Genomic DNA, 25,293 nt, shown 5'->3' with positions numbered 1-25,293 from the left:
CAGTCAATATTAAAAACTTTACGAAACAAAACCTACAGTACTATACTATCCCCTACATTGTAACATAAATATATAGAGTATATAATATGATTCACCATGGCGAGGATTGATTCTGGCGGCTTGGCACGTGCGGACTTGTTACTCTTTAATGGCGCGTGCTTGAGGAAAAGTAGCAGGCACCCACGTGGAGTTTGTTCAAGTACTCAGGAGAAAGACATTGTTGGCCAACCAGGGTGGGTCCTCTCTCTACCTAATAAACGAAAGTTTCGACAGACTCAAAGGGCATCCCAGAACAGAGATTACAGGATCATGGCCGTCGCTTCAAGACTAGAAGATGGTAGGGGTCCAACAAAATGTGATCTACGTACTTGCCCCACGAGTACTGTTTCCTTCCTTTCACTTACAAATTTTGGATTTTCTTTTGTTTTTTTTGTATTTTTTTGTTTAATCTTTGAAATTCTATGTTCCCCACTCTTTCTAGTTTCAACTTTTATTTTATTTTATTTTTTTAGATTCCCCTGTTTTGCCCCTCAATCTGTGACTATAAATGCACCTTCCCTTGTTCTTATTTCACACACCTTGAGACTAGCATTGACCCATTAAGAAAGGAGTAGTGAGTTCTCAGGAGAAATAATGGAGATCAGTTTCCCTGTTATTGACTTTGCCAAACTCAGTGTTGAGGAGAGAGGAGCGACCATGGAAATGATCAAAGACGCCTGTGAGAATTGGGGTTTCTTTGAGGTACTAAAACCTGTGAAATATTTTAGAACTTTTACTCAATTCATTAATTGTTTATAATGCTTCTAATCCTTTATTTTATTTTTACTCTTTTCATGAAAAGCTGTTGAACCATGGAATATCTCATGAGCTGATGGATTCTGTGGAGAGGCTGACAAAGGAGCACTACAGAAAGTGCATGGAGGAATGGTTCAAAGAAATGGTGGCGAGTAAGGGTCTTGAGGCTGTTCAGTCTGAGATCAATGACTTGGATTGGGAAAGCACCTTCTTCTTGCGCCACTTGCCTGAATCAAACATATCTGAAATTCCTGATCTTGAAGAAGATTACAGGTCAAACTTACGGATTTTTTCACTTTGTTTTTAAGGTAGTGGCAGTGATGAAAAATTGCTTTATGTGTTAAAAATGGTTCTTTTTTATAACAGAAAGGTGATGAAGGAATTTGCAGTGGAGTTGGAGAAGCTGGCAGAGCAACTTTTAGACTTGTTGTGTGAGAATCTTGGGTTGGAGAAGGGGTATTTGAAAAAGGTCTTTTATGGGTGCAAAGGGCCAACCTTTGGTACCAAGGTCAGCAACTACCCTCCATGCCCCAAACCAGACCTAATCAAGGGCCTCAGGGCACACACTGATGCTGGTGGAATCATCTTACTCTTCCAAGATGACAAGGTCAATGGCCTTCAGCTCCTCAAGGATGACCGGTGGATCGATGTTCCCCCAATGAAACACTCCATCGTTGTCAACCTTGGTGACCAACTTGAGGTATACCCAGTACTAACCTTTTGTTTTAGCGCTAAAAGTTTAAATATCACTCAAACTATAATTAAAGTGACTCTAGTTAGAGATAGAATAAATTAGATTCTGCATTAGGTTTGGAATATTATTGCAATTAATGTCTCAATGTGTAAAGCACAAAGCTACGTGAGTGGAGAAGAAGAAATTATTCCGGATAGATCATTTCCAGCTGGGAACTACTTTCCATGATTTTCCTGTTGACTCTTCTCTACTTAATTAATACAGGTGATTACCAATGGCAAGTATAAGAGTGTGATGCACCGTGTGATCGCTCAAACAGATGGTACCAGAATGTCTATTGCTTCCTTTTACAATCCGGGGAGTGATGCTGTTATATATCCAGCGCCAGCTTTGCTAGAGAAAGAAGCTGAGAAATCCCAAATGTATCCCAAATTTGTGTTCGAGGACTACATGAAGCTGTATGCTGGCCTGAAGTTCCAGGCCAAGGAGCCAAGGTTCGAAGCCATGAAGACCATGGAGTCCACAGTTAACTTGGGTCCTGTTGCAACTGTTTGAGTCCTTTAGTGATTGAAGAGAAATGTGTTTGGTAGTGTGTTTATGTTAATGAATTGAGTCTGCTGATGGATCAATGCTGTTATAGTTCTGGAGTTAGTGAGTCTATTGCTCCGTGTGGAGCTTAGTGGTTTAAATAAGCTGAAAGCTGGGACTAATAGTTCCTCCGTTCGATTTATCTATGATGCCTAGTGGCTGTGCTTTTAATGAGATATTTCTGTTGTAGAAAACGACCAAATTATATCTGATATGAAATTGTCTGTAAGATTCTATTTTGGCTTTATTAGGCTTTAATAACACTTTTTGTCTTAACTGTCTTCCTGTTTTAGCCACTTTGTGCTGGTGGGTTCTCCTTTGAACGCAACAATTTGCCGTTCCCATTTCCTGATAGTTCCGGAATGGATTATATTGGGGAAACAATATCAACACTGCTTCTATTTTGTTATGCATTCAAAGCAACGTTACATTGCTTCTATTAGATTTCCATCACTTTAATAACCCTGTTTTGGGAAAGTGAAAAGAAATGGAAGAAGAAAGATAATAGTTGACCATAGCCAAGAGCTCTTTATGAGGAACTGCTGTCAACCAAAATTTTCCCCTTTTTATCACCTTTTTGCCAGCCAATGTTTACTATGTGCGTTAGATCATAATCCAGATTGTGCTAATCAGTTAATATCCACACAAAGTTCAACTTCTTTCAAGTGGGAATACTGATAGAATCCACTAAACCCAATGGCTGGAAAGTTCTCAGCAAGATCACAATAAAGTAAGGTAAATTTAATATCATAGGCGCATGAATTAATAATCATAAAAATTTTCGATTGGAAACCACCCACTAATCCCTTCTTCCTGCCTCCTGCATATGTCACAGATGATGGCCTATTTTTCAGTTTTCATTGACTAATTATAATAAAAATTTCCTTTTCATATCTTCTTAGCGACGGAAAGGAGCACCTTTATAATTATACCCTGGTTTAGTCTTCTCTATATCTGTTATTTTAATAGTTCAATCCCTTGGTTCTAATAGTCTGCTTAAAACAGTCCTATAAAATCCCCAGTCATTATCCTTTTAGAATCCCAAATAGCATAACTAAACTATTGCAATACCTCTTTAACCTAGAACTCACCAACCATCCAGGTAAAAATTGATTAACCTAATAAACAATTGAATGAGAAAGTAAAAACCCTACATAAACATATCAAGGAGAATCAAAAGGCCAGTTTGAGAGTCGCAGTCGCCAAAAGTTACCGTCTTTTTGACTGTCTAGCTGTGACAAAACTTGGTATGTAATGTGAATGCTAAAACAGATTGCAATGTGAATGCAAAGGAGCTTGACTATACAATCTGAATGCATGGAAAGCAAAGCAAAGGAAGCAATTTCTCATCAAAACCAATCGGAACAAGTAACTTAACCCTTTTTTCTTATTCATTTGACTTCAAGGAGAAATTATGTCCGACAAGAACATGATAACCAGTGGGAAACTGAGGGAATCATAATTTAAAATTCAAGAAGAACCAAAAAGGCAAAAAGAAATCAAATAAATGCATCAAAATCTCCCAAGAGATCTTCAACAGTTCATGGTGGGAAAGTTCCTAAGGCATTCAAGTAAAACAGACATGATCACAATTTCGAACTTGCCTCTGCAACAGCCAGCCTTAACAATTCAGTCCAGACTCCACCCTTGTGCCAACTGGCTAATATATATATATATATATATATATATAGATACGTAAGTATGTATGTATGTATGTATGTATGGATATAGAAAAAAACATCCAATCAGGATTAGAATTGGAGCCTACCCATAGAGTAAAATTCCGAAGCAGGATTGGATTATTAAGAAGCAGAACATCGGTACGACTCTTTGTCAACCCCTAGATGATTAGAATCCAGATGCTTCAGTTACTTATATAAAATGCTTAGAGGCCTACAAACAGAAGTTTCTCAAACATAATCAGAAATATTTAATTGGATTATCCTCAAACGGATTAACAAGCACATATTAAATAAAACTTAATTTGATATTTATTTGCATAGTGAATTTCTCTCAACATCATGCGGATCCACAACATGTCCCAACTCTAAACGCCCATTCAAACAAATGAACCCATGCCCAAGTTCTAATAGCCCAATCAAATGGATGCGCCCATGCCCCAACTCAAATGGCCTTGTCTAAACTGTATAAAATGCCTAAATTAGACATTTGCACGAACATCTAGGGCTCATGCTCTATAAAAACTCACATACACAACGCCGCTGCCACTCTGCTTTGCTAATCTGTTACTATGTTGGGTGGTTAATCTTGTTACAGCGATGCTTTATTGAATTTCTTTATATGTTTTTGCTTTCTAAAAGTTTTTTTTTTCTTTGTTCATTCTAAGATTTTCGAAGGAAACCTCTGTTCGTATCAAAAGAGTGAGGAGGCAGTTTATAAGATTTGTCTCTTCATACGGAAGAATATTGAGGAATATCAAAATCAAAGGCCGAGATATCGTTTCATTCGTCATTTTTCTCCATTGACGATCTGATTGTTGCTCGTCCACATTTCTTTTTCTACGCTTTTCTTTCCTTTTCGTTGTTTCCGGATTTACCTTCACACGGTTTTTGAATTTATTGATATTTGTTGAATAGCAGAAAAAGGGGTTTGAATAAATTCTTTTCTTCACTTTGAACCGATTAACTGGTTAACTATCCTTGCGATTCGTAGTTACTAAGTGATTTGTTCAGTTGATTTGATTAATTTCAAATTAAATTATTTAAAATTGAATTAATTAAATTAAATTAAATTATTTTTGTTAATTGAATTTAAATTTTTATTTTCAATTTAATCGATTTAATTAATTTTAATTAATCAAATAATAAAATATTAAATTAAATTAAATTATTATTTTTTATATGTAAAATAAATTAAATAAAATCATCCGAAAATATTAACTTAAAAATTTTAATAATTCAAAATAAAATAGAAAGTTTTATATACTGTTAATTTTATATATAGATGTTATTATATTTTAATTAAAATTTAATTAGTTTAATTTTTAAATTTAATTAATAAAAAATAAAATTTTATTTAAATTTATTTTGATAAACGGCTGAAATTGATTTGATAATCAAATAATTAAATGAATTAATGTAATTTAATTAAAATTAAATTTTAAACGCTCGTATCTACGTTTATTTACGTTCGGAAGAAAAAATTGCTTGCTCTACAGGTCTGCATATCAGTTTGCTTTACTAGTTACACCTGTCTGGAGGACCATAATGGATGAAAGTACAAATTAATTGTGGTCACCGATATTATTAAATCTCAAAAGAAATTAAAGCCTTGCTTTGGCTACATTCTTTTTATTCTACAGAAGAATATTATCGAGTACGAAGAAATGAAGGGCCGTGTATACATATTCCTTTCGATACATTTATAGATTTTGAATTTTTTTATTATGATAATATTATAATGAATGATAAAAAACTTTCATTTTTCTTAGAAAAAAAAAACAAAATAATTTGATTTCAATTCTTATAAATATATTATTGAAAATTTTAAGTTTAAAATAAAAAAAAAAACAAAAGATCCATAACAACATATTGATTATCTTCAAGCTATTGAGACTCTTTATGAAAAATATAAATGATTCTTTATTAAATATAATTATTATTATATATTTAATTATGATACAGTCAATGTTTGTAGTGAAAAAATAAATAATGATTGAGTAGCTGGTAACTTTAAAATTCTTGCTACTAACCCAATAATCAAGGATGAATCAATTTCATCAGATGACACTGATAGTTCTCATGATTAAACAAATCTAGAACCAAGTCAAATTCCTATCCCTCAACCAGAGGAGAGTGGGAAGAGAAAAGCATATGCAATATCTAACCCAGATATTAATGATACTTTAAGATTTTCAGATTTGCTAGATCCTGATATAATGGATCAACATCTTTCTCATCTGAAAGAAAAATATTCTCACCTAAACAAGGATGAGGTAAAACAAATATCTGAATTTGGCCAAACAAGTCAGGTTAAGATTGAAACCCCTATTATCGATTCATTAAACAAACGAACGGTTTCAGAATGCGATACTTATTTGGATTTAACCAAAGTCCCTCTCAAGGACTATGGAAAAACCATAGACGATTAGGCATAATCTATGTCTATTGTTGTCACAGGTTACAAAGAGCAATGGAACAAAGAACGTTTCCTCAACTACTTTTATGGCACATGACAATGTGATGTCTTATAATTTCTCAAAAAATGAAAAACTACAACCTTCGGAGAACAGCAAAATTCAACGTTGTTAGTCGCAGAAAATATTCCTCAATTACTAAAAGATTTAACCCAAATCTTGAAAAATGAGTTTTGTGGTAGTACATAATTTTTGGATCCCACTCAAGAAGCTTAATTTATTTTATCAAAATTGAAATTATGTGATATTCGAAATCTTGATGATTTCTCTAAAAGGTATCTTTCTGAATATCAAAAATTGGATAAAAAACATTCAAAGTTTTGGTTACAGCAATATTTTCTCAAACTTCCCTCACGATGGGATGAATTATGTTCACAAAATTATCCTATTTATTTAGAGTTAAAACTTAAAACTATTCATATTGCAAATCCCAATATCGAACTCTATGATACTCTTGGATCTAGAATACACTATGTTTAGACTCAAATCACAGAATATTGCCTCAAGCAAAAAGCTGCTAAGCAGGTAAAGTCTAAACTTTCGTATAAACAATGTACAAAAATTTTGGAAAATGAATTTGAATTTGGTTGTGATAAACAATCTTTTTCGAAGAAACATCATTTAAAAAAAAAACGAAAATATGTTTGGAAAAAGTGGAAACCCACTACAAGTTTTAAGCATAAAAAAGGTAAATTAGTTGTTAAAACAAAGAAAAAATCTTCTAAACAAACTTATAATGTTTTCTTTGTGATCAAGAAGGTCACTATGCAAACAATTACCTTAATAAATGAAACAGTGCCAAGAAAATGATCAAAAAACTTGATGACAATTTTCTTCAAAATTTTTTTGCTGATGAATTATTTGATGAAGAAATCTATTATGAAATTTTTTCAGAAACTGATTATAGTTCTTCTGACGATGAATCTGATTTTATTTTTATGATGAATACTAAATCTAACCAAGACAATGTTTTAGTCACATCTTTCACAGGTACAACAACTACCGAATGAGAAGGTTTAACTTACTGCAAATGGACAAACATTACAGGATCATATTATCTCGAAGATCAAGGAGTTTTTAGAACTGGATAATGCAAACAGCTACAACAGCTATTAGGTATACTCAATTATGGCAGGTAATTTTTTAAAAACCTTTCTAAAGAAAAATCATCTTTTGTGTAAATGACGTAAAAGTAATAATTTTGTCTGGACACTAGTCGAATCTGAAATTATCAAACAGATCAAATCAGAACTAACCTATATCCCAAAAGTCTATCTATCTAAACAAGGTGATTTATTGATTTTAGAGACATATGCCAGTGATGAACATTAAGGATGTGTCCGTAAAACAAAAAATCTTTATAAAAAAGATGAATTAATTTATAGTTACAATTTCGGTAAATTCAAACAAAGTGAAATAAATTATATTATTTTTGAAAAAGAATTATTAGCCATAAAAAATGGTGTACAGCGATTTCACATCTATTTAGCCCCTGAGATATTTGTTATATGAACAGATAACCAAGCAGTAAGAAACTTTCTCCAAAACAAAAAGCTTTCTGATAATCCTAAGAGAATTAGGTGGTACAATTTTTTTTGCCAATATCGTTTTCAGGTAGAATTCATCAACAGAGATAAAACTCTTCTTGCAGACTATCTGAGTAGACCACATGGATCGAAAAAAATAACCTATCCATGACTATCTGAATAGATCACATGGATTGAGAAAAACAACCTATCCATGATACAGGTGAATGGAGAACCATCAAGAAAAAAATAGGTAAAAAATATTCTTCTTCTTCTTCCTCTTCTCCAGGACCCCCTATTTTTTCTACAAATCCTAATCCAGGATTTAGTTTTTACAATAATCCTAACCAAGGATTATATTTCTACCAACAATCACTTTACAGACCTCATTTCATGAGGATTTAACATTCTTTCAATTCGCTCAAGATTCAAATAAATGGACACCTATGAGTTATCTCAAATAGTTTCTTCAGCATAACACCTGCTTGAAAAAACAAAACTCTCTAACTTAGAGATCAAAGATTTTTACAATCTTGGACTTGAATCACAAGTCTACAGTTTGTTAAATAATGTTGGGAAATCCATATCTCAGAAAACAAATTCAACTTTCAAAAATGGATGACCAAATTAGCTGAATTTTTAATCAAATAGGCTAAAGAATTTCAAAATTTTAAAGAAATAAATTTTCAGAGCCTTCTATCAACAAATCTACTGAAACAACAGCAAGATATTAATTTTTTTACTTTGGAAAAAAATCCGTATAGTATTCAAGAAATAAACAATTTCTTGAATTTATGTGAATATTTTGAAAAAGAAAATTATACTTTTTCTAAGCTAAACAAGCTTCAAAAAAATTTTTTTTTTTTGAAAAAGCTGCGGTATTCTTAACCAATGAATTGTTCTAGCAAATTAATTCTTCTATTTTACGATCAATAAAAACACTATTGATAGAAATTTTTTTTAAATATTATACTTCTACTTATATGTATAATACTGTACTCGGTGAATTCATACTGAAATTTAAATTTCGACTTGATCATGAAACATTTGATGTAAAAAGCATTGAACTTGGTTTAGTCGGACAAATTATTGTACAAAATATTTTTATTACATCAATTTTATTATATACAGTCTTTTGGGTACCTTTCAAAAAGAAAGATTTTACCAATCATATCAAATATGAAAATTTGATAGAATATCCGGTGGACATTTTCTTCAACCTATCCACCAACTGACCATATCGATTTCTCAGATGATTTAAACAAAACCATCTCTAAATATTCAAACCCAAACAGTTACCACTTCCAAACAGGAATCGACCTAATGGAAAAAGTAAAATTCTTTCTCCATTTAGCCATAAAGCCAGCCTATCCCAAAATAGCTTGTTGGACAGATGACAAACGTATTTTTATCCTCAAATTTCTTGAATCACATAAAGATCTGGATATTCAAAATGAACCAGAAGCAATCCAACTACTGGAAAACTTATCTAAAATGAAAGATTTAGATCATTCAACAGAATTACTATATCAGTACCAAGAAAGATGGCAAATGTAGAACAAATTACATTCTAGATCTCCTCTATCACCCTAGTCTCTTAATGTATTGGATGAAAAATTTCATAACATAAACAATATTATGGAAAGATAATTACTGTGCATATTCCAAATAAGAATAAGCCAGAACAAATTACTGACATAAAACAACAAATTCTTTCGGCTCCCAAGACCAGCAGACAGAAAAATTGTAGCAGTCACTATAGTAAACAGATAAAACATCACTGTAGCAAAAAAAGACAAAGACCTACCATTGAAATCACTGTAACAAGTCACTGTACCAATACTGTATATAAAAAATCTACTGTACACTGTAGCGAAACTATATATAGTTACTATTCAAAAATTTTCTATTTAAACCTTTGTTGTAATTAGTTTTAAGCATTCGTTGAGCATCTTATTTTCTTTCATCTCTCATACAGTACTATTACAGTGACCTGCTACAATGATTTTGGTGGTAGGTCTCTGTCTTTTTTTGCTACAGTTGACTGCTATAATTTTTCTGTCTGTTGATCTTGGGAGCCAAGAGAACTTGTTGTTTTATGTCAACAGTTTATTCTGGTTTATTCTTGTTTGGAAGCTAAGATCCATGACAAAATGATGTTTTTCTTAATCTCTTCGTAAGTAAACTGTAGGTAGTATGAACTCATGCATATTTGGGTCTTTAATGATTTGTAGATATCAGAAAATTTTTAAGAAAAAGATCAAGCACTTCAGATTCAAAACTTTCTTGTTCAAACATATCATATCATAGGCAAGAAGTCAAATAAATTTTTTCACTGCATAAGAATTCCTTCTTTGAAGTTACCGCTTTGACGCCTTTAAAAAGTTTCATATGCATGTTAGTTGTCATGCAAAGCATAAAAGCGCGTAGACCTGTCGGTTGAAATGGAAAATTCATGAGGACCGGAGCTGAAAGAAATTAGAAATGGGGACCATGGGAGGGCAGGGGAGCGTGTCTGTCTCCTCAGCTGATGTCCGTGTACTCCACGTGTACAACGCCGCCGTAGTTCCCATTATCCGGCAGAGCCAAAGTAAAAACTAAAATACAACAAGATGGAAGCAAAGAGAAAGACAAAAGGCCTGATTCATGTGACATGACATCATTCAAAATATTCCCATCTCATCTCTCAATTTTCCCTTCTTAGACAAACCGAAGCTTAAATGCCAGGATGTTTTTAATTTTTATTTTTATAGCTGTACATGTACTCTACTTTTTTAGAGTATTTTTATTGGCTTGGCTTTTCGGTTGCTTTGATACATCAGCAACTGTTTCATTTTAGAAATATAATATCTTCTTATATACACTTTGATACCATCGAATCATTGTCTGAATCAGGAAGTCTTTTACTCTTAGGATTTTCCGTAGGTCAAGGCTTATAACTGTACACTAAAATGTCATTTTTATACGCAACTCCTTCAAGGGTTTTCTCTCAAGAATTCTATAACTCTCATCATCCATGGCTGTAAGCATTTTTTTTCAACTTTTTATTTCGTTAGTGTTGATATTGTGAAGCAGTTTATAATTAATACGGTTTAGTTGTGTTTAATTGATCTCCTTGCTGAACGTATATACTTTTTATTACCTTTTGTCTTCTAAATTTATCACTCAGAAGCCCTAGGACTGCCTTTTTCTCCTTTTCTTATTTCTTTCCACTGTTTAATAAATGCTTACCAGAAACAACTAACTTCTTTCAACATCCATTAAAGAAGAGGGTCTTTTAGGTGGGGTTTGATTTGGGAACTGGTGGGTATAATTTTACTTTTAACTCATCCTGTCAGGAAGATGTAAGATAGTTAAAGGTTTTAACTTTTAACTACGGTTTATACAGTTGAGGATGTTATGGTAGCACTTTTATTTATTTATTTTAGTTGAAGAGCAGGGCTGAGAGCGAAAAGCCAGAGAGTTAAGCCCTAAACTAGATTGTTAATATGATCATTTGAGCGTAATAAAGCTCCTTGTCCCAAATTTTGGGCTCAATGTTTATCCTCAACAATATCGGGGCACCGACATGTTCCCTCTAAAGTAACAATCAGACTTGTCATTATACTCTTTTTTTTTTTTTTTTTATGTATAGATCTAGTCTTGTGTTCAGTCAGGATAAGAGAGACATGTCTCAAGCAAAGCTGGTGAGTTCATCATATGAAGATGATTTGAGGGTGGTTTTGTTTATCAATCAACTGGAGTCTCAGCAATTTGTTTCATTCATCTGCTATTCTGCATTTAGCACTCTGTTTTCTCTAGATTAATCTCTTCAATGGGCATTCCCTTTCGAATTGTTACTCCCTTTTCATATATGAAAAATCTTGTCTGGAGTTGGCTTGGTGACCAAGAGTGTTAACGACAATATCATACATGTTTGCAGTTTCAGATGTGCAAAACTGCAAACATTTAGTAGAGATTAAGATTGAATCATTTTCCCTTATTTTATTTTGATTTATGTTCCTTTTCCATCATGATGCTATCGTAACTTCTATGCTTGTCACAGCGCTCGCATGTCCCCAGATTTGGTGATTGGGACAGTGATAATCTGCCTTATACAACTTACTTTGAAAATGCTCGTAAAGAAAAGGCTGGCATAAGAATGAACCCAAATGACCCTGAGGAGAATCCAGAGGCCTTCATGTGCATGAGGGGAGGCCTGGAAGGAAATTGTCATAGCCAGCCAGTTCAGGTTCCTCTTGTTGTCAATTCTAGTAAGTCCACTTCGGCAGATAAACACCACATTGACGGACAGAGCAGGCAGAATACTCCTAATAGAAGCGGTTCTTATGATTATCAAAAGACTGCTAGAAGCCAGAGTGCTAGAAGCCATAGGAGAATGGCAGCGGAATCGGGCAGTGAAAACAGCTACTCTGATCATTCATTTCTGCAGTCAAATCATCGATCACATACAAACTCTGGCCAAAAGAAAGGTCGATCTGGGGGCAGTAGCTTCTCTGCATCTGTCTCAGGACATTCTAGAAAAGGAAGTGGAAGCTATAAAGTTGCTGGTAATGAAGTAAGTATTCTACCTGAACATATTACTATCTTTTTGCCTTCAAATGGAAACTTTGGCTAATCTCGTCTCTTAGATTTGCATGGAAATCACGGATTAGTCAGTCATCATATCTTGGTTTGCTATTGAATCTATATGTAGGGAATGTTGTTGTTGTTGTTGTTGTTTTACATGGTGTTTTTCAGTCTTGGTGATCTTATTTCCTTCATCATTACAATTTTCAACTGACTATTTTTGGTTTGATCGGATTAACTAGCAGCATCATAGAACAGCATCAATACCAAAATTTGGGGAATGGGATGAAACTGACCCCACATCAGGTGAAGGGTACACTGCTATATTTAACAAAGTGAAAGAGGAGAAGCAAACTCCATCAAATTTTCCAAACGTGCCTCCACAACCGAGCAATTACTCAGATCATCATCATCAACGTAGACGTCCAAGTTCTTCCTTTTACTCAAAGGTACTGTCAGTTTCGTAGTTAGTGACAAGTTTAATATCTTATTTATGGTAATGCAAGTTTAATCAACATGGAATTGAGTTGAAAAAGGTAAAATTACCAGAATTTAGATACATTTTTCACCCCAAGTACCAACATTATTATTTGATGAATTTTTCTTGCTTTCTTTATACTTCAATCTCTCATTTACTAGGTACTTATTTAGTTTTGATCATGCAGATGTGCTGCTGGTTATTTTCACGTGGAAGTGACTAATACACATGGAATGGAATTGCTTTTGTTCAAGTACTTATCATCAAATTTTAATTCTTTAAAATCATTTCACAATTGTCTCTTGCTTTTTCTTCCGTAAGACGGGGAATCCGCAGATAATTGTAGATTAACAGGAAAATATTTTTATTCTATTATTAAAAACTGAAAATAGTATGCTTTATTTCAACTTATAATTATTATAAAAACAATTATTCGTTTCTTTTCGCTCTATGCCGATCAGCTTGATGTCAAAAAAAAAAAAAAAACGACTAGCCTGAGTTTCAAATCAGAATAGTAAGTTAACAATCCCTCTTTGCATATTAGAATTTCTAAAAACAACATTTAAAAGTAATTTCTTGATAATTAGACATGTGCCAGGCCAGTCCACTGAGATCCGTAATGATTGGCAATTTTGTATGGGCTCCTCTCTTTTTGAGGGTTCTAAGCTTCCGTGCAAACCGGCTCCATTCCAAAACTTTAGATTAAGATTTGGTTAATGACAAAGCATGTCAATAGAATAAAGTTGCCTCTCTGGGTTCCTATATTTATTCCATCAACCAATATTGGAAGGGAAAAAAGTTAAAATTGAAATGCTTTAAAAGAAAAAGCAATTGATAAGATGAAATTAGAAATTCAAATTCGAAATGTATGAAAAATCTCGTTTTCAGTAGGTCCATTTTGAAATCTCGTCCACGATGTAACCGACAGTACCATGAACATCTCATGGCTCCAACCATCTAATCAGTTCCGTTCGTTTCCAAGCGACGTTGCCAGCGCAGCATTTGGGAGCGCAAAACACACTCTCGAAGCGACATCGTTTTATCTCAGGAGGGCTCTTTGATCGACGTCGTTTTATCCCTTCTTATCCCCGAACCCGAGCGCCAAACTCGTCATAAAATACGGAAATCAAACTACAAAACCACTCACTCTCCATTTTTTTTATTCCAATTTCAAATTTCAATACCTCAACACTGTGAGCGTGAAAATGGAGGCAAGTCCAATCCCGATCGGATCATGTCCCAAAGAGCACCAACAGATCTACAAAGATTGGTTCAATATCGCCGATTCAGGTTTCATCCTTTACTTATCTTCGTTCTTTAATCAATTCCTTTCTTTTTCTTCTTTTTTTGGTTGATTTCAACCGTAAAATTTCTTTCATTATAGATGGTGATGGGCGTGTTACTGGAAATGATGCTACAAAGTTCTTCGCCATGTCTAAACTTTCTCGTCAAGAACTCAAGCAGGTAATAGAAACTTGTTTAGCAAGATTAGTCATACTTTAATAAAAGTTATTCAAGTTCATTTCAAGTGTTATTTTGTAGTACTTTAGATATCTTGATTTCAGCGATTACAGATTGAGGCGGGGCTTGTTTATGGTTGGCTTCCTCTTTGAATGTATTGATAATTTTTTGAAATATGAAGGACAGTTTATATATTTATAGATCTAATCTTCGTCTAGCCTACGAGTACGTATGTTATGGAAGCTTTTCATTTTATTATAATGTTTAGGACTAACTTTGCGTTTAATGTTTAATGATCAGAGTATGATTGTTTTGAGTAAACATTGTTTACGGGTTTTTTTTTTTTTCTTTTTGTATCTTTAGATTTGGGCGATTGCAGATTCTAAACGACAAGGGTTTTTAGGGTTGACAGAGTTCACTGTTGCTATGCAGGTTGTATAATGGAATGGAGTATTTATTTATAAATCAAGATTTTATCTTCTTCTAGTTTGTATGATTTGATTGTTTGGGTTTTTGTTGATTTGCAGCTGGTATCTTTGGCACAAGCAGGACATGAAATAACCTCTGATGTTCTTAAAAATTCAGGCAAGTTGTAAATAACCTATTCTGTTTTACTATTTTGTCATGTTATAATATCAGAGAATGCATGAGTCTCTAGTTGTCATATTCTTGTTTTTGAATCCATGTTGATGCTTCTTCTGTTTATGCCAGTTGACGTGGAGAATATCAGTCTTCCTTTATTGGAAGGTTTGGATGCCTTAACAGCAGTAAGGGGTCTTCGTTATTTTGCCTTCCCAATTTAATTGCTTGAGTCAAATTTGTTAGTTTTTATAACTTTCCTTTATTTGCTCTTCTTTCCCAGAAGAGAAAGGATTTGACAATAAATGGTGAGCCTCGAATGAATGGTTAGATACTATCCTGTCTTTGAGTGTTTCCCATGAGCTTGTTCAATTGGTTTTCATGAATTAGCTTACTTCTAAGTTCTAATGAGTAATGATGCAGGATCTAGTCAGCCCCAAGTTCCAACATCTGCTAAATGGTTTACCTCAAAGTCTGCAAGAAAGGTAATTTCTCAGTTTCTTTGTGCCTAAAGGGAGTTTGTTTTGCCTCTATATTGACTTGTTCATGCAGTCATGCTTCATCATATCTGTTTGATATTGGCGGCTAACCTTTTGTTAACTAATGGACCTTTTACAGCTTTCTTTTTGCATTTATGCTTTGTGTTCCTTGATTTTTTATTAAGGCCTGTTAAGTTCAGTTGCTCAGCTAATACATGACATGTCTTAGTTCAATTAATCTCTAAATCAGGTTGTGTTGTGATGCCTACTTTTCACAATGTTCAAGTGCTGTGCAAATCCTTACCTGTTTGTCAAGATGTCTTCATTTGTATTTGTTGCATGATGAGTTTGTTTTCTCTGTTTATTGCCCAGACACCTGCAAATGCAGTTACCTCAATTGTTGATGGCTTGAAGAGATTATACATTGAAAAGCTAAAGCCATTGGAAGTTGCCTATCAATTTAATGATTTTGTGTCTCCTTTATTGGTAAGTGAACTGTGCTTTGTTTTTAACCAAACAGAAAAATGTGTGAACTTGAATTGAATGGTTCAATGCTCTAGTGTTCGAAGTCTACGTGTAGAAACAGATAACATGCCACTCATTGTGGCATTTCATATACTCTTTGGCACAAATGCTTTAATAATGCAGTGAATTGACCTGTGATTTTCTACACGCAGACAAACAGTGACTTTGATGCTAAACCTATGGTTATGCTGTTGGGTCAATATTCAACCGGGAAAACTACATTTATAAAACATTTGTTACAATGTGATTACCCAGGTAAGCTAAAGCCATTTATTCCCTTTTTCATTCCTATAAACAATGCTAATGTGGTAAGTTGATTATGATGTGGGCTGAGCTTTCCGTCATCATTCAATTGGCAGGAGCTCATATAGGACCAGAGCCTACAACTGATAGATTTGTAGTTGTAATGGTATGCAACACGATGTCCAAACTTTCTGGTTTTGAAAATGATTATATGTATTAATGAATTCTAAAACTTGTCATTTATCGCAGGACTTATTTTATTTATGATATAATTCTATGTATTTTATCCTTTTTGAGTGATAACACTGTTCTTGGGTCAATTTCTTACCCCGAACGAGTAAACCTTCACTTGCAAGGAAATTATTTATAACAAACAGATGACAATATGTGGCTTCAGTGTAGTAAAAATTACTTGCATTTTTCTTGTATACCTCAGTCTGGACCTGACAAAAGGAGTATACCTGGGAACACTGTTGCTGTTCAAGCAGATCTGCCATTTGGTGGATTGACAACTTTTGGAGGAGCCTTTTTATCAAAATTTGAGTGTTCTCAAATGCCACATCCAGTGAGAATTATTGAAATTTTCTTTTTCCTTTTCTGTATTAATTAATATATCAGTTATTTTTACTAATATCATTGTCATGGTTGCAGTTGTTAGATCAAATAACATTTGTGGACACTCCTGGAGTTCTATCTGGAGAAAAACAGAGAACACAACGAAGTTATGATTTCACTGGTGTTATATCGTGGTTTGCAGCCAAATGTGATCTCATTCTTCTTCTATTTGACCCTCACAAGTTAGACATAAGTGATGAATTTAAACGAGTAATTTCATCTTTACGTGGTAATGATGACAAGATACGTGTTGTCCTAAATAAAGCACACCAAGTTGATACCCAACAAGTATGATACTCTACTGTTTTTCCATTTGCAGACTTTGTGTTGGTATACTTTCACACATTCATTACAACTTATCAATTTCACATTAACAGCTAATGAGAGTTTATGGAGCTTTGATGTGGTCACTTGGAAAAGTTTTGAATACTCCAGAGGTTGTGCGTGTTTACATTGGGTAAGTTTATTTTCCAGAGAAGTTATTGCAATGGAATATTTAATGTTATTTATATTTATAGCAATTCTAATCTATCCTCTCTTGATAGCTCCTTCAATGATAAGCTCATTAATGAAGGTGTTAATGATCCATTGGGGCAAGATCTTTTTGATAAAGAACAAGATGATCTTATCAAGGACTTACTAGACATTCCAAGACAGGCTTGTGATCGCCGGGTACATGTCTCCTCTTCATATTTAAAGTGCCCATGCATGGTTCAATGTATATGCTTTCATAATTGTATGTTTAGTTAATCTGTATATGTATGATGGTAAATGCGTACTGCAGATAAATGAATTTGTGAAGCGTGCTAGAGCTGCGAAAATTCATGCTTATATAATTAGCCATCTCAAGAAGGAGATGCCTAGTATGATGGGCAAAGCTAAAGCCCAACAACGGCTTGTTGATAATCTCGAAGATGAATTTGGGAAGGTCTGTCTTTAATTTATTTTGTCTTTTGTTATCTTGTTAATTCTTTTTAAACATTTTTTTTTATATTTATTAATGTAACTTTATATGAAACAGGTCCAACGAGAGTTCCATCTGCCGGCCGGGGATTTCCCAGGTGTTGAGCACTATAGGGAGGTGTTGAATAGGTACAGTATTGATAAATTTGAGAAATTGAAGCCTAAGATGATACAAGCTTTAGACGATATGTTAGGATATGAAATTCCAGAGCTCTTGAAGAATTTTAGGAATCCTTACGAATGAAACTGTCACCATATTCGTAAGTTATGTGAACCAAGTGTTCCATTTATCTATGCTTTAGATATAACCTATTCTTAAGAGGCTTTTTAAAGCTTGTTCTTTAAATTAAATCTCATGTTTGTGCAGTTGTTTACTAGAAATCATTTGAAATTTTGATGCACAAAAATGTACGGAAGACTTTTTTTTTTACTCGCTTTTCGGTTCATAACTTTGAAAAATTACACTTTTTTTTTTTTTTTTTTATCATGGTTAGTTATCTTAAAGGTTTTTGTAAATTATGAAATTAATTAATAAGTTTTTTCAACATAAAGCATGCCAAAGTGATCAGTGTTAAGTAAGTTAATTAGTAATTCAATATGATGATGGTTTTTTTTCTTTTTTATAAATTGTAATTTTTATTTATCTAAAATTTTTCTACAGTACATACAATTTAAGTATATCAGACATGAATTTATTTTAACATTCCGACATTTAGTTTTCATGCTTCACACAATGCTTTGTTTATTGAATTTGCGATAATCTTGCTTCTACCCTGTAGTCACATTTTAACAATCTTGTATTCATATGATGATGGTTTTTATAAGCGGTTATTAAGAAATTAAATTAGAAGTGAGATGCTTTATTAAGAATATATTGTCTATAATTTTATTTAATATCTTATTATAATTATTTAATTATCATAAAAAAAATTCTTTATAAGTATAAATTATACATAAATTTTATATAATTTTATATAATTTTAAATTATAATTAATTGATTGTACTATAATGATTGTAAATGCAAATGTTCCTTAATTTTTGAATTCATGTGGGTAAATAATTGGAGTCCATTAACTTACCCAAAACATACAAAGACCAGACCGCAAATTGTCGCCATCCAGAAATTGCGACCCAGGATGACGATGCAAGTTTTTTTTTTTTTTTGTTGGTTGCAGTTGCTTTATCTTTTTTTTTTTTTTTAAAAAAAACATGAATATATACTTTACTGATTTGACTGGTATTCCGCAGGAAGCAGTAATTTGAGGAATAATTGCATAATGGTTTTTTTTTTTTGTGATTTTCGTTTTGCAATAATCCTTTGTCTTGCAAACATTTATAGTATTTCTAATAAAAATATGATTTAAACTATTATTTATAATGATATTTTTATATTATTATTAAACAAATAATAGTAAATTGCGCCTAATAAATAGTATGAATAGATCTAGGACCGATGTACATACAAGTAAAGGAAACCAACAAAACTCTTCTTAGAAATGGCGATGAAGATTGGGAGGAGATTTCAAGGCAAAGTCGCTATTGTCACGGCTTCCACTCAAGGTATTGGCCTCGCCATCGCCGAGCGTCTCGGCTTGGAAGGTGCCTCCATTGTCATCTCTTCTCGAAAACAGGTTTTCTCTTCTTTTCCTTCTTTTGGATCTCCCATGCCGAAACGTTTTTAATCATTGACTTTTTTTCCTTCTTATTTTCCTTTGAATAAGTAAATCTATCTTGAAATTTTCAGTTTTATTGTTTCATGATCTGTTGGATTAACAGATTTCTAAAAGAAAAAAAAATAAACGTTTACTAAGTTCAGTTCAATCCGTCTAGGGATTTTAAGTAGGCGGTTTTTATTGTAATTATAACAAATTCAAATACCATGTTGAATTTTCGTTTTTCCAGAACTAGTTAAATTTTAAATACAAGGATGGATGTTTGTTCTTTTGGTGTGCTTACAGAAAAATGTGGATGAGGCAGTTGAAAAGCTTAAGAACAAAGGAATTCGAGTGTTGGGAGTGGTTTGTCATGTCTCAAATCCACAACAAAGGAAACATCTTATCCAAAAGACTGTTGAGGTTAGTATTTTTATCCAATAATTTTTTATTCTTAAAGTGCCTGAAATCCTTAATTTTGGAAATGCAATCCAGTTGTCAAGTTGAACATCTACCAAGAACATCTTTGTATCAGTCTATGCTAGTAATTGTTTAATGTTGCTCTATACTGTGATTTAAAATTGCTGGTTTTTGTTTCAGGAATATGGAAAAATCGATGTGTTTGTATCAAATGCTGCAGTAAATCCAACTGTAGATCCCGTGTTGCAAACTCAAGAATCTATTCTTGACAAGCTATGGGAAATAAACGTCAAAGCAACTGTACTTCTTCTACAGGTAAATCTTTTGCATGAAGGTTAATATTGGGAACTAAAAGAACATAAAAGCTATACGGTAGTGTATATGATGCATATTGTTCTGAACTTATGATTACATAGTTAGAGTTGTATTGTCGGGCTATTCTCTAGTCTTACATTAGGCAGTGTACTTGGTTACTTTCCCTGTATTTGTATTTTTTAAACTTCGACTGCATATAGGAGGAAGGGCCATGACTTCTTTACCTATTGCAGGAGGCAGCTCCTCACTTGCAGAAGGGTTCATCAGTTGTTCTTATATCCTCAATTGCTGGCTTTATTCCGCAGGGTGCTATGGCTATGTATGGGGTAACCAAGACAGCCCTTCTTGGATTGACCAAGGTTGGTGTTCAAGTCTTATCCCATTATATGCTATCAATTACTTTTTCAAGAATTCTAGAAACACCTTTAAGTCTTTTTCATCTTCTAAACATTACCTGAACATATTTTAGGCCCTTGCAGCGGAGATGGCCCCTGATACTCGTGTAAATTGTGTTGCTCCTGGTTTTGTTCCAACCCACTTTGCAGAATACATCACAAAAGATGAGGCGGTGGTAAGTGAATATGTGCTTTTAGCTCTGGCTACTATTTGCTAAACTGATGTCCTTTGTCTTATAAAGGACAGAATTTGAATTGGAATGTTGCAGAGGAAGATTGCTGAGGAAAAGACCTTACTTCAAAGGCTTGGAACCCCAGAAGACATGGCTGCTGCAAGTGCTTTCTTGGCCTCTGATGATGCTTGTTATATTACTGGAGAAACTCTGGTGGTGGCAGGGGGAATGCCCTCTAGACTTTAGTATACCTTACCTTGCCATAATTCCTTGACTTTCTCCTTTTTATAAGAAATATAAGTAATGTTAATAAAGATCTATCTTGTCTTTTTGATACATGTACTTGGTTCGCTATTTTCTATAACCAGAACCGATTGTTGCTGTCTTTAATGGAACAACTTTGAGGCAGATCGATTAATTCAGTAGTGCTTCTTTTTAAATTTGCTAAGTTGACCTTCAACTATAATTTTTTCAAACAATAAGTTCTTTGATTCTTTCTTTCAAAATAAATAAATACTAGTATAAAATCTGACATTTAAAACAAAAAAAAAAAAATGAAGTAAAAATAAAGTTCAATGTAACTCGCACAGCATTCTCTGACTCCGGCAGTTCGGTAAACAGTCCATTTGAACCCAGAACCTTGGAATTCATTTGCAGAGTCGTATTTGAATGTTATGGGATACCAAGGCCCGCAATCCATTGTCCTTCTTGTAAAACATTTAGAATTGCCTCAGTTTCAATAACTATTTGCATCCTCAGAGTAATAAAACTTAAAAGGGGGAAGGAAGGCCAGGGAGAAGCAGTTTATACATTATGTCTAATCAGTAGGAGGAATAGCATCGAATGACATTAGCAAATATACCATAAACAGCAGGATAACTTTCGTATCTGTTATAATATTGGCATATATGCTATGTAATTTATCAACATTGGGCATGACCAACTGCAAAATATGTAAAAACTTGAACAAAAATACTTTTACACAGGCTAAACTTTACCTTGTCTAAAGAAACCAACCATTTTTGAACCCGTTAGGGCTCCTTTTGAACTTATATACATTAACTCAAACTCGTGGATCTTCACAATACAACATATTCTACCTTCATGCAAAAGAAAAATTTTCTTCCCTCATTGGAACTCAATGCCAAGACATGTTGATTTAGGAGTAGATTATCCTTGATTATTATGTGATTGTAGTCTTCCTCAGTGTTATGTCTCTTCTACCTCATTTGCATGCACTTGATTAGCAGGAAAAGGAGGACAGAAATGTAGCAATTCCATCTTTAACAGCTTTTACTTGTGACATCCAGTTGCAAACAGAAACTAATATGAAATGCGACGTATCTACACAGGGACAACATCAGCGTTCTGATTATCATCACATGTCAAAACAAGACCTTCAACATATGTTGGCAGGAGGCAACGGCTCCATTGACAGCCTGTTGAGATAGGTTCTGATGGTGGAACAATCATGAGTACATTATCATGGCGTCGGACAACCCCCATCACACTTACAGTGCTCCCTTCTTTTATGTAACTGTGTCACACAAATGTCCTCTTATCAGTAATGATACTCAGATGTTCTAAAAAGGCTTCAAGAAATGATATCATTAATTTGCAAATTATTTAAAGCTTAAGTGTATAAATCCCACAAAGATACAACTAAGATGCATAATAAATCAATATGAGACTAAAAGTAGAACAAAAAATAGTATACCCCTCCTTTAGGCGCATTATTTGATCATCACTAGAGAGATTGTGCTCTGCCAGCCAGCGTAAAAAGCTTGGAGACAAGTCCCTGTTTTCCTTTGTTATATCAACTACAGTAACTGGTTTGACAAATGGAGCAACCTTAGCTCCATAGCCAGCTTTGACTAGTGCTCTTAATCCGGATTGGAAGTCTGATATGTAGAAATCAGCAACATATTTCTGTTCACAATAAAAAAAAGGGTGGCCTAAGAGAATTTACTCAGAAGCAACATTTCTGAGTTTGCGAAACATGACTGGTACAGAATCTGAACATTTTTCTAAGCCAAAACAAATACCTCAGAATGTCCACATCCCCATGAGAAGCAACGGTGTTTAGGGTCTGAAGATTTTCCACCCCATCCTTTATACTTGTACAATTCTGTGGAAACATATACACATCTGGGCACCCTCTGGTAAGATGACTCCAAAGGAATGCTGCCACATGTCACAACCTACAATAAGAGTTGAGATTTTATTAATTCTATAGCATAATCAATATATAAGAATTAAAAACTTAACGGTTTACTATGAAACTTACTACACCATCAACTTCAGGTTTCATCCTTAAAATCACATAAAAAACCAGTCCAATTCGAAGAAGACAAACTCCATAAGAACAAACCAAACCATGGGTAGATGTTAATGGCAGCCATCAGTTTCCGATGCCAATACATGCAGTTCCCCACATGCAACGCTGTACCTTACCAGTCAATTTGGCATGTGACGCATGCCTCCCCATGAACCCATGATCATGTGCACAAAATGTAATTCCTAATTAATGATCTCAAGTGTTGGAAACCCAGAACCATAACTACCCCATCTTCAGCTGAGTGAACCAATCATAGCTTCAATGTTGCAAAAATACTAAAATGAAGCAGTAAGCTTATGCCTAGTCCTCAAAAAAAGATCATATGAGATCTCCAAAATCAGTAAACTGCCAACTGGTTCACTCAGCATGATGCATCATTCAGATGTACCAGACCCACAGGTAGAATAAAACAACTAATAGAACAACCATTTAACCCATAAGATTCTAATTGTTTCAAGCAAAGAATATGTATTCAACGCACTTAGAGATTTCTTTTCAGCTATAGGAACGATTTGCAGAACAATATAGATAGTTAGACACCCACATTTAGTATTTTGACCTCAAATCCCATCATTATGTAAATATCCCTCCAAAGCAATCTATAATTACCAATTATAAACAAAAATAACTCAAACAAATATCCAACTGAATCCAGACTCAAACCGTTAACTCATCTAACAAAGAAAAACCAAACCCCACCGTTAACAATGACAAATATGAATTACCATATTAGACATTTATCAAAATGGAAATCAAAACAAAAAATTAACACACATTAATGTCGAATATTTCTAGAGCAGTCTTCAGTTTCCACAAATAGATATACAAAAATAAACTAAAATATAATGTAGTAAGAGTTTACCCCTGTAACTTTCACATATTGGCCATCAACAGCACCTCTGAGCTCAGCATCTGGGTACCCCCTCACGAACCCCAACAATCCTTTCCTTCCCCAAATACAATTCCAAATTAATCCCAACCCCATTGGCGCCACCAAAGCACCCACGGCCCCAAGAACCACCACCTTCTTGATGGCAACCATCAGAAACGCCCCCATCAACAAACCCATCGCTACCACCACCATCACCACCCAAATCACTGCCTTCGACACGCTAAACCCAAACTTCACCCCTTCCCCGAGACTCGTCACCCCCGGCCCGTACCCTGCTTTCCCCGACACAGCACCCGCTTGCTCCGCCTGGCCGAGCTGCCCTGACCTCCTGGGACCGGAGCTGAGGGGACCTGAAGTGATGAGCCCAGTGGGCTGAAGCGGCATGGGCCCGGAGGATTTCCTGATCGGACCTGAGTTGGACCCAGACCGCAAGGATCCGCTGTTGGGCTGTGAAGAGGAAGCACGTGAAGGTTGCAGAAGTTGTTGCTGCTGCTTGGAGTTGGGGTTTGAGTTGGGATTTGAAGGAGGACCAATGGATGAGGAATGATCAAGCACTGGGATATCGAACATTTTCCCCAGCTCTCCTGATTTCTTAACGTCACCGCCTGTGTACGGTACCGCCCGTGACGACATTGTCGGTTGCCTTTCTTTCAGCTGCTCCGGCCTGCCCGACACGAACAGCCCATTGCTTAGCTGATGAGACTGAACGCGAGAACCCATTTTTCCTCCTTTCTTTCTATTTATTCTATTAATTAATTTTTTATTTTAGCTATGAAGAAAAAAAGAGAGAGACAGTGGCGATTGGGGGGAAGCCAGTTGCAGAGAGACTGAGGAGTGGAGAGAAATGATGGTGTTTGAGTAGGAAGGAGTGGAGTGAGTGAAATGACCAAAATTTCCGAGAGGAAATGCCGTAATTACATCTGTGTCCTCTTCCTTTGAAATGGCGGTGCGCTGTTGGTTGTATGGTTTGGGTTGTGAATTTACTTTTTAATCCTTTATCCTTTCAAAAAGTTTGAAGACTACTGCCCTATCACGTTTCGCCACGTATCACTTTACTTAATGATTTATGATTACCTTTGAATAAAATAATTGATTTTTTACCGAACGTCAAGATTTAATCATTAATATAAATAAATATTATAATTTTTAAAGTGATTATTTTTTACCCTAAACCATCACTTTAAAGTCTAGTATTAGTTTATTTATTAGACTTAAATATTTATACTAATTGTAATTTAATTTAATTGTAGATTTATGCATGTTAAACTTTTATGATTATATTAGTAGTATTAAGTAAGAAAAATAAATGTATTAGTAGTAGCAATGATTATATTTAGCCTAAGGCATTTTCATACTAATGTTTATAAGTAAATTTAGAAGTTCATATATTCAAATTTAATAAAATATTAAAATTTATTTATTTATATTATATTTTA

General features: G+C 34.2%; 5 protein-coding genes and 1 non-coding gene across 15 annotated transcripts; 5 read left to right on the top strand and 1 right to left on the bottom strand.

Moving 5' to 3' along the window:
- The first annotated feature begins 554 nt into the window (after positions 1 to 554).
- On the top strand, positions 555 to 2,353 carry LOC111280716 (1-aminocyclopropane-1-carboxylate oxidase-like). The gene is made up of 4 exons (XM_089756867.1): positions 555 to 741; positions 842 to 1,068; positions 1,162 to 1,495; positions 1,754 to 2,353. The coding sequence occupies exons 1-4, from the start codon at positions 634 to 636 to the stop codon at positions 2,042 to 2,044; spliced, it is 960 nt and encodes a 319-aa protein (XP_089612993.1). The 5' UTR covers positions 555 to 633; the 3' UTR covers positions 2,045 to 2,353.
- Positions 2,354 to 4,452: 2,099 nt separating this feature from the next.
- Positions 4,453 to 4,588, top strand: LOC149510608 (small nucleolar RNA snoR111). Its single transcript, XR_016335254.1, has one exon. It is a non-coding gene; the product is annotated as a small nucleolar RNA snoR111 (small nucleolar RNA).
- Positions 4,589 to 10,263: 5,675 nt separating this feature from the next.
- Positions 10,264 to 13,246, top strand: LOC111280789 (RPM1-interacting protein 4-like). 4 transcript variants are annotated; one of them, XM_022868259.2, is made up of 4 exons: positions 10,264 to 10,781; positions 11,805 to 12,317; positions 12,571 to 12,777; positions 12,994 to 13,246. In XM_022868259.2, exons 1-4 carry the CDS (start codon positions 10,776 to 10,778, stop codon positions 13,027 to 13,029), a joined length of 762 nt encoding a protein of 253 aa, XP_022723994.1. In that variant the 5' UTR covers positions 10,264 to 10,775; the 3' UTR covers positions 13,030 to 13,246. The 4 variants fall into 4 exon arrangements, with proteins under 4 accessions (XP_022723994.1, XP_022723996.1, XP_089612938.1 ...); XM_022868261.2 differs by lacking the exon at positions 10,264 to 10,781 and adding an exon at positions 10,789 to 11,062; XM_089756812.1 differs by lacking the exon at positions 10,264 to 10,781 and adding an exon at positions 11,069 to 11,445 and having other exon boundaries at positions 12,574 to 12,777.
- A 424-nt stretch (positions 13,247 to 13,670) lies between these two features.
- Positions 13,671 to 17,990, top strand: LOC111281061 (EH domain-containing protein 2-like). 4 transcript variants are annotated; one of them, XM_022868644.2, is made up of 16 exons: positions 13,671 to 14,096; positions 14,191 to 14,270; positions 14,631 to 14,699; positions 14,795 to 14,852; positions 14,979 to 15,034; positions 15,133 to 15,154; positions 15,270 to 15,331; positions 15,698 to 15,811; positions 16,003 to 16,105; positions 16,210 to 16,259; positions 16,530 to 16,658; positions 16,745 to 16,996; positions 17,086 to 17,165; positions 17,254 to 17,380; positions 17,493 to 17,636; positions 17,730 to 17,990. In XM_022868644.2, exons 1-16 carry the CDS (start codon positions 14,012 to 14,014, stop codon positions 17,913 to 17,915), a joined length of 1,617 nt encoding a protein of 538 aa, XP_022724379.2. In that variant the 5' UTR covers positions 13,671 to 14,011; the 3' UTR covers positions 17,916 to 17,990. The 4 variants fall into 4 exon arrangements, with proteins under 4 accessions (XP_022724379.2, XP_022724378.2, XP_022724377.2 ...); XM_022868643.2 differs by having other exon boundaries at positions 13,672 to 14,096; positions 15,130 to 15,154; XM_022868642.2 differs by having other exon boundaries at positions 13,673 to 14,096; positions 15,133 to 15,172.
- Positions 17,991 to 18,943: 953 nt separating this feature from the next.
- LOC111280801 (tropinone reductase-like 3) lies at positions 18,944 to 21,049 on the top strand. 4 transcript variants are annotated; one of them, XM_022868280.2, is made up of 6 exons: positions 18,944 to 19,303; positions 19,631 to 19,747; positions 19,925 to 20,059; positions 20,365 to 20,418; positions 20,529 to 20,630; positions 20,724 to 21,049. In XM_022868280.2, exons 1-6 carry the CDS (start codon positions 19,169 to 19,171, stop codon positions 20,871 to 20,873), a joined length of 693 nt encoding a protein of 230 aa, XP_022724015.1. In that variant the 5' UTR covers positions 18,944 to 19,168; the 3' UTR covers positions 20,874 to 21,049. The 4 variants fall into 4 exon arrangements, with proteins under 4 accessions (XP_022724015.1, XP_022724016.2, XP_022724018.2 ...); XM_022868281.2 differs by having other exon boundaries at positions 18,952 to 19,303; positions 20,293 to 20,418; positions 20,702 to 21,049; XM_022868283.2 differs by having other exon boundaries at positions 18,954 to 19,303; positions 20,293 to 20,418; positions 20,697 to 20,844.
- Positions 21,050 to 21,569: 520 nt separating this feature from the next.
- On the bottom strand, positions 21,570 to 24,762 carry LOC111280904 (protein SHOU4-like). The gene is made up of 4 exons (XM_022868439.2): positions 23,828 to 24,762; positions 22,673 to 22,828; positions 22,345 to 22,556; positions 21,570 to 22,164 (listed from the first exon to the last, which is right to left on the bottom strand). The coding sequence occupies exons 1-4, from the start codon at positions 24,575 to 24,577 to the stop codon at positions 21,972 to 21,974; spliced, it is 1,311 nt and encodes a 436-aa protein (XP_022724174.1). The 5' UTR covers positions 24,578 to 24,762; the 3' UTR covers positions 21,570 to 21,971.
- Between the last annotated feature and the right edge of the window lie 531 nt (positions 24,763 to 25,293).

Source organism: Durio zibethinus, chromosome 28 (genome assembly GCF_047325235.1).
Source record: "Durio zibethinus cultivar Kanyao isolate XHJ-2024 chromosome 28, ASM4732523v1, whole genome shotgun sequence".
Lineage (NCBI taxonomy): Eukaryota > Viridiplantae > Streptophyta > Magnoliopsida > Malvales > Malvaceae > Durio > Durio zibethinus.
This window is presented reverse-complemented; position numbering and strand designations above follow the sequence as displayed.

Bases quoted from the DNA above. Each gene is read 5' to 3' on its own strand.
- LOC111280716 (XM_089756867.1), top strand. From the start codon at position 634: ATGGAGATCAGTTTCCCTGTTATTGACTTTGCCAAACTCAGTGTTGAG. The intron at 742-841 runs GTACTAAAACCT...TTTCATGAAAAG, and splicing joins AGAATTGGGGTTTCTTTGAG to CTGTTGAACCATGGAATATC. The intron at 1,069-1,161 runs GTCAAACTTACG...TTTTTATAACAG, and splicing joins GATCTTGAAGAAGATTACAG to AAAGGTGATGAAGGAATTTG.
- LOC111280789 (XM_089756811.1), top strand. From the start codon at position 11,386: ATGTATAGATCTAGTCTTGTGTTCAGTCAGGATAAGAGAGACATGTCT. The intron at 11,446-11,804 runs GTGAGTTCATCA...TGCTTGTCACAG, and splicing joins ACATGTCTCAAGCAAAGCTG to CGCTCGCATGTCCCCAGATT. The intron at 12,778-12,993 runs GTACTGTCAGTT...TTGATCATGCAG, and splicing joins GTTCTTCCTTTTACTCAAAG to ATGTGCTGCTGGTTATTTTC.
- LOC111281061 (XM_022868641.2), top strand. From the start codon at position 14,012: ATGGAGGCAAGTCCAATCCCGATCGGATCATGTCCCAAAGAGCACCAA. The intron at 14,097-14,190 runs GTTTCATCCTTT...CTTTCATTATAG, and splicing joins GTTCAATATCGCCGATTCAG to ATGGTGATGGGCGTGTTACT. The intron at 14,271-14,630 runs GTAATAGAAACT...TTGTATCTTTAG, and splicing joins CTCGTCAAGAACTCAAGCAG to ATTTGGGCGATTGCAGATTC.
- LOC111280801 (XM_022868279.2), top strand. From the start codon at position 19,169: ATGGCGATGAAGATTGGGAGGAGATTTCAAGGCAAAGTCGCTATTGTC. The intron at 20,419-20,528 runs GTTGGTGTTCAA...AACATATTTTAG, and splicing joins CCCTTCTTGGATTGACCAAG to GCCCTTGCAGCGGAGATGGC. The intron at 20,631-20,723 runs GTAAGTGAATAT...GGAATGTTGCAG, and splicing joins TCACAAAAGATGAGGCGGTG to AGGAAGATTGCTGAGGAAAA.
- LOC111280904 (XM_022868439.2), bottom strand. From the start codon at position 24,577: ATGGGTTCTCGCGTTCAGTCTCATCAGCTAAGCAATGGGCTGTTCGTG. The intron at 22,829-23,827 runs GTAAACTCTTAC...CTCTTATTGTAG, and splicing joins AATATGTGAAAGTTACAGGG to GTTGTGACATGTGGCAGCAT. The intron at 22,165-22,344 runs GTATACTATTTT...TGTGTGACACAG, and splicing joins ATAATGCGCCTAAAGGAGGG to TTACATAAAAGAAGGGAGCA.